A 10,000-nucleotide genomic window follows, 5' to 3' on the forward strand; every position below is an offset into this window, starting at 1 on the left:
TCATGGCAACAGTGGGGGAGGACACGCCATCAAGTGTGTGCGCACGCCTGTCCTGAGGATGGCACGCACACATTCATGCGCTCATTCATGCGCTCATTCGTGTGCTTATTCAGCCCCTCAACTTTTTGCAAGCCGATACAAATAAACTGTCGATACCGTCCAAATCGATTAATAGTATTTCTATTATAGTGTTGTCCTGATAACAGTATTTTAGTACCGGAACCTAAATGTATTTCACTGCTTTTCGGTACAAAAGAATGGCATTATTAGATTTATTTTACCCCAAAAATGTTTAGGGTACATTAAACATATGTTAATTATTAAAAAATATTTTAAATATTTATTATTAAAAAATGTTTTTATTATTTATCATTAAAAAGGTTTTATTATTTATTATTCATTTGGATCTGACATAATAGTGAGAGTCCAGTCCATAGTGGATCTAACATAATAGTGAGAGTCCAGTCCATAGTGGATCTAATATAATAGTGAGAGTCCAGTCCATAGTGGATCTAACATAATAGTGAGAGTCCAGTCCATAGTGGATCTAACATAATAGTGAGAGTCCAGTCCATAGTGGATCTAACATAATAGTGAGAGTCCAGTCCATAGTGGATCTAACATAATAGTGAGAGTCCAGTCCATAGTGGATCCAACATAATAGTGAGAGTCCAGTCCATAGTGGATCTAACATAATAGTGAGAGTCCAGTCCATAGTGGATCTAACATAATAGTGAGAGTCCAGTCCATAGTGGATCTAACATAATAGTGAGAGTCCAGTCCATAGTGGATCTAACATAATAGTGAGAGTCCAGTCCATAGTGGATCTAACATAATAGTGAGAGTCCAGTCCATAGTGGATCTAACATAATAGTGAGTCCAGTCCATAGTGGATCTAACATAATAGTGGGAGTATATATATATATATATATATATATATATATATATATGTATATAAAGGTACTCCGGCTTCCTCCCACCTCCAAAGACATGCACCTGGGGATAGGCCCCTCCCACCTCCAAAGACATGCACCTGGGGATAGGTTGATTGGCAACACTAAATGGTCCCTAGTGTGTGAATGTGAGTGTGAATGTTGTCTGTCTATCCGTGTTGTCCCTGCGATGAGGTGGCGACTTGTCCAGGGTGTACCCCGCCTTCCGCCCGATTGTAGCTGAGATAGGCGCCAGCGCCCCCCGCGACCCCAAAAGGGAATAAGCGGTAGAAATGGATGGATGGATGGATTATTAATTTGTATTATTATTAGGGGTGGGCAAATGAATGTGTTAATTACGAGTTAACTCATCAATCTATTAACGCCGACAATTATTTTATCGCACATTTGCGTATGTTGTTTACATGCTTTTATTTTGTTAACGCCTTTTCTTAACAAGATGGCATCTCCCGGATGTACTTCGGCGTCGTATTGGTAAAGATGGAACATTTGGCAAAAATACCGGACAATTCTGCAAATGTCATGGCTGGCTTACAGCGTGGTCACTCCGGGATCACTTACGACCGCCAGACAATTCTGGATGTGGATAGATCGGGCCGTTTTGGACTGAATGAGGCGTGCTAGCTAGACCGGCTAGCTAGCATGGGAATACTTTGCCGGCTACATCCAGCGGCCTGTGAAGCAGCGGAGTATATGTGTTGTCTGTCTATTTATGAATAATGCAGACCAGGAGTGTTGGCTGAGTTCTTAACGTTTGCTTTCAGAGCGTGCATATCACAACATACAAGATGTCGTCATGGCGACACAACCTATACCGGGCTACCGCGCATGCTCCTCACTCCTGTTGCATGCTGGGTAGGGTAGTTCTTTTATTCCCTGGCTCATAACATCACAATATAGTACCATGTATATGATGCCTTCAGTTTATCAAAGCACCAAGCAAACCATCGGAAAATTCCCATCATATCAATTCCTAGATATGGTCATAATTATTTTAAGTGCACTACGCAGAATAAACACAACATTATTAATATTGCTACTACGGATAATTTGATCCAAAATTCCCTAAAACAGCCCACTACCTATAATATAGGTTTTTTAAACATAAGATCCCTGATAAAAAAAAATGTTTCTGCTGTTACCTCAGAAATTGCCTGTTCAGATGTTATGATTGTGGCTCAGAGATTTGTATGTAGATTATATTTATTTTCCATAACAAACAGGATAACTTAAATACCCTGGCAGTGGCAATAAGCTTAAATGTTTGTATTTACATTTTTTGAGTTGATTTTCATCAAATATGCTATTTAACTGCTACTGTTTAACAAGGACTGATTTAAATTGTGTTTGCACAACAAATGTTTTGGCGCTTTTGTTCATGTGGGAGAATATTCCAATAAAGGTGCACTACACACTACTTTTGAATTCATTATTGGGCTTTGCGTATACAATGCAGTTAATCGCGATTAATCAGAGAAATAGTGCGATTAACTTCGATTAAAAATTTTAATCGTTGCCCAGCCCTAATTATTATTATTTTATTATTAAGTTATTATTTATTATTTATTGTGTATTATTTATTATAAAAATGTACTTATTATAAAAAATGTTTATTAATAAAAAATGGCATTGTTGGCTTTATTTTACCAGAAAACCTTAGGGTACATCAAACATATGTTTATTATTGCAATGTAGTCCTTAAATAAAAAAAGGAACATACTAGATAACTTGTCTTTTAGTAGTAGGTAAACAAACAAAGGCTCCTAATTTGTCATTTCTCATTTTATTGTGTCAAAATTATGAGGGACAAACTGTAAAAATACACTCGTTCATTTACTGTTAATATCAGCTTACTTCCTCTTTCAACATATTCTATCCACACTTCTGTTAAAATGTAATAATCACTTATTCATCTCTTGTTTGATATTTTACATTAGTTTTGTTTGATACCACAAATTTAGGTATCGATCCGATACCAAGTGGTTACAGGATCATACCTTGATCCTATGCAAAGTTTTCATCTTCCAAATAAGTGTTTGATGAGCATTCCTCAACTTTATCAGTATTTATTGCCACCTTTCCCGACTTCTTTGTCATGTGTTGCTGGCATCAAATTCTAAAGTTAATGATTATTTGCTCAAAATAAAAAAAGATTTATCGGTTTGAACATCAAATATGTTGTCTTTGTAGCATATTCAACTGAATATGGGTTGAAAATGATTTGCCAATCATTGTATTCCATTTATATTTACATCTAACACAATTTCCCAACTCATATGGAAACGGAGTTTGTACTTGGTATCATCACAGTGGATGTTAGGTGTAGATCCACCAATGGCGTTTGTTTGTGTTGTAGCGTCCCGGAAGAGTTGCTGCTGCAGGGAACTCTGGGAATTTGCTCTGTAGTCTTTATGTTGTGTTGCGGTGCAAATATTCTCCCAAAGTTTATTTGTCATTGTTGTTTAGTGTGGTTTCACTATAAGCAAAAACAACTTCATATATTTTTGTTAAACCTTTTAAAAGGACTGGCTTTGGGCCATTGAGGAATCCGTCGGAGGGGATCCAGGCCAGAGCCAACATTTGCTTTGTGGCAAATTTCTCACCTCTCATTTGATTGAAATACTCAATAATCAGACACATATGCAGGAGATGTCCCATTTTGTACCGATTAAAGTTATTGTTTGATCTGTGCTGCATTGAGTCATTGTAGCGTCTTCAAACCGATCCCCTCAACGCCCTGACTGCGCCTAGAAATTCTGTCCGTAAAAGTTATGAACAGAATGGGTGACAAAGGACAGTCTTGGCGGAGTCCAACCCTCACTGGAAATGTGTCCGACTTACCGCCGGCAATGCGGACCAAGCTCTGACACTGATCGTACAGGGAGCGGACCGCCACAATCGGACAGTCCGATACCCCATACTCTCTGAGCACTCTACGCAGGACATCCCGAGGGACACGGTTGAATGCCTTCTCCAAGTCCACAAAGCACATGTAGACTGGTTGGGCAAACTCCCATGCACCCTCAAGAACCCTGCGGAGAGTATAGAGCTAGTCCACAGTTCCACGACCAGGACGAAAACCGAACTGTTCCTCCCGAATCCGAGGTTCGACTATCCGGCGTAGCCTCCTCTCCTGTATGCCTGAGTAGACCTTACCTAGAGGGCTGAGGAGTGTGATCCCACAATAGTTGGAACACACCCTCCCGTTCCCCTTCTTAAAGAGAGGACCCACCACCCCGGTCTGCCAATCCAGAGGAACCGCCCCCGATGTCCGCGCGATGTTTCAGAGTCTTGTCAAACAAGACAGCCCCAAAGCATCCAGAGCCTTAAGGAACTCTGAGTGGATCTCATCCACCGAGGAGCTTTTTAACTACTTCAGCAACCTTACCCCAGAAATAGGAGAGCCCACCACAGATTCCCCAGGAATTGCTTCCTCATAGGAAGACGTGTTGGTGGGGTTAAGGAGGTCTTCGAAGTATTCCCTCCACCGATCCACAACATCCGCAGTCGAGGTCAGCAGAACACCACCTTCACCATACACGGTGTCGACAGTGCACTGCTTCCCCTTCCTGAGGCGGCGGATGGTGGACCAGAATTGCTTCGAAGCCGCCCCCGAAGTCGTTTTCCATGGCTTCCCGAACTTCTCCCATGTCTGAGTTTTTGCTTTGCGACCGCAGAAGCCGCACACCGCTTGGTCTGTCGGTACCTCCGAAGTCCTATGAGCCAAAAAAAACCAATAGAACTCTTTCTTCAGCTTGACGGCATCCCTAGTTCCGGGTTCTAGGATTACCGCCAACAGGTTTGTAAGACAGACAATAAATTGGGTTAATTTTTAGGGCGATGATCTGAAAAGAAGTGCTTCTCGTCTCGAGTCTTTTAGAATCTCGATGTGCAAAAAGGTCATAGTCATTGGGGTTGATTATAATCCTGTCATTTGCAAATGAAGAAAATGTCAGACAGCAGGGAATAATGGAAACTGAGACGGATGAAATGTGTTGCTTGAACTTGCCAGCTGAAGCGAGCGGGGTGAATTTGAACGTCCGCCTCCCCTGCGGCTGCCTCGTCGTCTGCTTATTAAAGCAAGACAGCCGTCGCATGTTTTTCAACTCCCCCCCCCCTCCAAGACATTCTTTAGCATTCCGTCCGATGTTTCTGTCATCAGGCGCGGTAATTTGCATTTCTCCTTCCAGAAACGCCATCGCCTTTCAGTCCTGGGTCTGGCGTTTTTTTTACATTTTGACGGGTCTTCGTGCCGCGTTTGGCTGCAGCGTGCCCCCACAGGTAGGAGCGCGTCAGGAGTCGGGGCTAATAAGCTGACACGCCGCCGAGCTGCGTCCTGCCTGCCGGGGTATATATTTAGCCGTGTCGGTGACTGAAGATGGTAGGCAGGAATATTGTCACCGGAATGGATTCTTGCAGGTCAAGTGGTTTTATGAGAAATGTAACAATGCCGGTATTTCCAATTACTGTCCAATTCAAGCCTTCAGAATTACCGAAAGGTCTGAGTATTTCATACCGTGCTGCATTACACGCACGCTGGTAATTGGATTTGATTTCAGCGCATGCACGTTTGCATCAACGTGCATTATGTAAACAATTATGCTAATTATGTTGTCCTATATATCCTAGGGCAATCTTAGCTTACCTAACTTGCCTATACACCAAAATCCAGTCGGCAGCTGCAGTCACGACGCCGCACCGCCATCCAAGGCCAAACCTTTGTGCGTCAGGCGCCTCTTTTCACAAAGCGGCATGGGTGGGCGGCGTTGATGCACATCATTGTTTCGCCTCATCGACTCCATGTTTTTTCGGATGATGACAGCAACAGCCAGTTTGTCCGCAAGCTTTTGTTGCGTTCTTTTCCCGATGGCAGCACCCTTTTTTTTTTTTTTTTACTTAACCACTAGATAATAGGAAAATAGAAAAATATTGAATAGGGCTGCAACTATCTATTACAAAACCCAAAACCAGTGAAAATGTCACGTTGTGTAAATCAATCAATCAATGTTTATTTATATAGCCCCAAATCACAAATGTCTCAAAGGACTGCACAAATCATTACGACTACAACATCCTCGGAAGAACCCACAAAAGGGCAAGGAAAACTCACACCCAGTGGGCAGGGAGAATTCACATTCAGTGGGACGCCAGCGACAATGCTGACTATGAGAAACCTTGGAGAGGACCTCAGATGTGGGCAACCCCCCCCCTCTAGGGGACCGAAAGCAATGGATGTCGAGCGGGTCTAACATGATACTGTGAAAGTTCAATCCATAGTGGCTCCAAGACAGCAGTGAGAGTCCCGTCCACAGGAAACCATCTCAAGCGGATCAGCAGCGTAGAGATGTCCCCAACCGATACAGGCGAGCGGTCCATCCTGGGTCCCGACGAGCGGTCCATCCTGGGTCTCGACTCTGGACAGTCAGTACTTCATCCATGGTCATCGGACCGGACCCCCTCCACAAGGGAGGGGGGGACATAGGAGAAAGAAAAGAAGCGGCAGATCAACTGGTCTAAAAAGGAGGTCTATTTAAAGGCTTAAATGTATTTATTTAAATGGTAAATAAAAAGAAAACACGATGATTTGCAAATCCTTTTCAACTTATATTCAATTGAACAGACCGCAAAGACAAGATACTTAACGTTCAAACTGAAAAATGTTATTTTTTGCAAATATTAGCTCATTTGGATTTGATGCCTGTTCATAACTTTTATGGACGGAATTTCTAGGCGCAGTCAAGGCGTTGAGGGGTTCCGGTTTGGTAACCGCAGGATTAGGTCTCTGCTTTTTGCATATGATGTGGTCCTGATGGCTTCATTTGACCGGGATCTTCAGCTCTCGCTGGATCGGTTCGCAGCCGAGTGTGAAGCGACCGGAATGAGAATCAGCACCTCCAAGTCCGAGTCCATGGTTCTCGCCCGGAAAAGGGTGAAATGCCATCTCCGGGTTGGGGAGGAGACCCTGCCCCAAGTGGAGGAGTTCAAGTACCTAGGAGTCTTGTTCACGAGTGAGGGAAGAGTGGATCGTGAGATCGACAGGCGGATCGGTGCAGAGTCTTCAATAATGCGGACGTTGTGCCGATCTGTTGTGGTGAAGAAGGAGCTGAGCCGGAAGGCAAAGCTCTCAATTTACCGGTCGATCTACGTTCCCATCCTCACCTATGGTCATGAGCTTTGGGTCATGACCGAAAGGATAAGATCACGGGTACAAGCGGCCCAAATGAGTTTCCTCCGCCGGGTGGCGGGTCTCTCCCTTAGAGATAGGGTGAGAAGCTCTGCCATCCGGGAGGAACTCAAAGTAAAGCCGCTGCTCCTCCACATCGAGAGGAGCCAGATGAGGTGGTTCGGGCATCTGGTCAGGATGCCACCCGAACGCCTCCCTAGGGAGGTGTTTAGGGCACGTCCAACCGGTAGGAGGCCACGGGGAAGACCCAGGACACGTTGGGAAGACTATGTCTCCCTGCTGGCCTGGGAACGCCTTGGGATCCCCCGGGAAGAGCTAGACCAAGTGGCTGGGGAGAGGGAAGTCTGGGTTTCCCTGCTTAGGCTGTTGCCCCCGCGACCCCACCTCGGATAAGCGGAAGATGATGGATGATGGATGGATGGATTTTGATGCCTGCAACGTGTTTCAAAAAAGATGGCACATGTAGCGAATAAGACTGAGAAAGTTGAGGAATGCTCATCAAACACTTATTTGGAACATCGTACAGGTGAACAGGCTAATTGGGAACAGGTGGGTGCCATGATTGGGTATAAAAGCAGCTTCCATGAAATAAGAATAAGGCGAGGGTCACCACTTTGTGAACAAATGCCTGAGCAAATTGTTTAAGAACATTTCTCAACCAGTTATTGCAAGGAATTTAGAGATTTCACCATCTACGGTCCATAGTATCATCAAAAGGTTCATAGAATCTGGAGAAATCACTGCCCGTAAGCGATATTACGGACCTTTGACCCCTCAGGCGGTACTGCATCAAAAAGCGACATCAGTGTGTAAAGGATATCACCACATGAGCTCAGGATCACTTCAGAAAACCACTGTCAGTAACTACAGCTGGCCGCTACATTTTTAAGTGAGTGTAAGTGAACAAACCTCTCGTTTACGTTAGCATTAGCCATGTTTTGCTAGGTGCGTGAATCTACACTCAGAAAAATAAGGGGGAAGGGTGGAAGCTACAAAAGTTCCTAGGGGAAGAAAATACGCCAGAGAAGAGGTGAAAAACCTTTAAACTTATATAATCGTCTGCAAAAAAACCCACAAGTTTACTGTTACTTTTTTTTGAATCCACATACAAATAGGAATATTATCATGTCAATTGTTGTGTTCTGATCCTGTCTTTTGCCGGTCACCCCCCAGATTGGTTAGATGACACATAAGCTGGTTATAAATGAATCCCAGGCAGAGTTGCTTATTTTGATATTTTATTACCAAAGCTTTGGGAGACCAATCTGGATACAACAACCTTTCAATCGCATTGCCCAAATTGATCTGATTATACTACGGAAGTTTCGCCTCTTACACCCTCTCACTCCCCCCCCGTCCTAGCCTGGGATATTTGAGATAAGAAGAGTGTTATGACTTCTCGCTACATTTCAATTCCAATACTTAGCTGTTCCAAAATATGACTAGGATTTAAAAAGGTATCCATCTCCATCACAATGTATGTGTACAATGAAAATTTGTACTTGTAGTCCTGTCATAAACATGTCTCCTTTGAATCAGCGCCGATTAATGCCCTGCTGTACCGGCGACTGTCTCTTTCCTCAAGTTCCCTGTTCCGCCTCTCGCCTTTTGCCCTGAAAAGTCTTGTCTCTTCTGTTGGATCTCCCATTCCAGTTCATTACCCAAGCTCCCTTCACAATGACCCCCGCGTCCTACCAGAGCCCGTGGCCAGTCTGAGAGCCAGCCACTGCAGCCCGGTCTTTTACTTATTGGACAATGGTAAGAGGAGGGACGAGTCCCCGGGTCCGCCTCGTAGACGTCTGCTTGTGGCTTTTGCACCGTGTGCACTATGTAGCGAGGGAGTGGATCATGGAAAGTGGGATGTTTTTTTGGACGGGGATATATGTGTGTGTGTGTGTGTGTGTATATGTGTGCTTTTCCATGTTGCACCATGCATGCTAAGTGCGCTACCACACTGTGAGCAATATCCCTTATAAAATACACACTTTTGTATCGAGCTGTACTGCAATTTTTTTTCATAAAATCAATACGCACGCACAATCGGGCCCCCTCAGACCTGGATAATAGTCGCCATGTTGCTTGCAGTGTCGCTAGAAGGAAAGGACGTGTCCTAATAGGAGGCTTTTCTAACGTCTTCATGCTTCCATGCAGGTGACGGTCTCCCTGCTCTTGTCGCAGCTGGGTAGCCGTGTTATTAATTCATGTGTGTACACTTCACCTGCTAAGACCCTGCGTGGCAGGCGGGGCGAGGGGAAAAGGTGCGGTAGTATGTCAATGCTTCCCCTGTCTCGAGGTCAATCCCCGCAGCTCCACTGGAACCCTGTCAACAAGCCCAAAACGTTGATGTTTTCATTGAGATAATATCAAACATTACACACGGCTCTCAAAAATCCTTCAAAATGTTTTAGTACGATTTTGGTAAGCTACGAAGCTGCACCGTTTGATGGATTGTCAGAGCATTGCGGCTAGCATAGTCAGACGTACTATGCTTCAACGTACGGTTTTATTATGGTGTGTGTACAAGGACACCAAAACGGCACATATTAGGAGACATTATCTGGCGTTTTGTTTCAACCTATAACGCAAAACTAACTCCTCCTACTGTTCCTCTCAGGGAATAAAAGAAAGTCACTGGTCAATCCCAAATTCTTTCAGATGACTTCAAAGTTGAGTAAGAAGGACCATCAAGACAGAATAGGAATATTATCAAATTTTACTAAAGCTGTAGGAGACCAGTCCTACAGTCTGTTAATTGCAGCATGTACAAGCGGTCTGAAAGAGACACCTTATTGAATACAAAAACAGCCCCCACACGGCCCAAAAAGGAATACAGCCTCATTGTTCTAATACTGATAAGATAAAA

General features: G+C 44.0%; 1 protein-coding gene across 1 annotated transcript in view; it reads left to right on the top strand.

Annotated features, from left to right (window-relative positions):
- The window catches only part of stxbp5l (syntaxin binding protein 5L), a 359,880-nt gene that overhangs the window by 274,391 nt on the left and 75,489 nt on the right, over positions 1 to 10,000 (top strand). Inside the window, 1 exon segment of the mRNA XM_061918310.1 lies at positions 8,791 to 8,895. Within this exon segment, the coding sequence (XP_061774294.1) occupies positions 8,791 to 8,895 (105 nt within the window).

The sequence above is a fragment of the Nerophis ophidion genome, linkage group LG13, assembly GCF_033978795.1.
Source record: "Nerophis ophidion isolate RoL-2023_Sa linkage group LG13, RoL_Noph_v1.0, whole genome shotgun sequence".
Taxonomy (NCBI): Eukaryota; Metazoa; Chordata; class Actinopteri; order Syngnathiformes; family Syngnathidae; genus Nerophis; species Nerophis ophidion.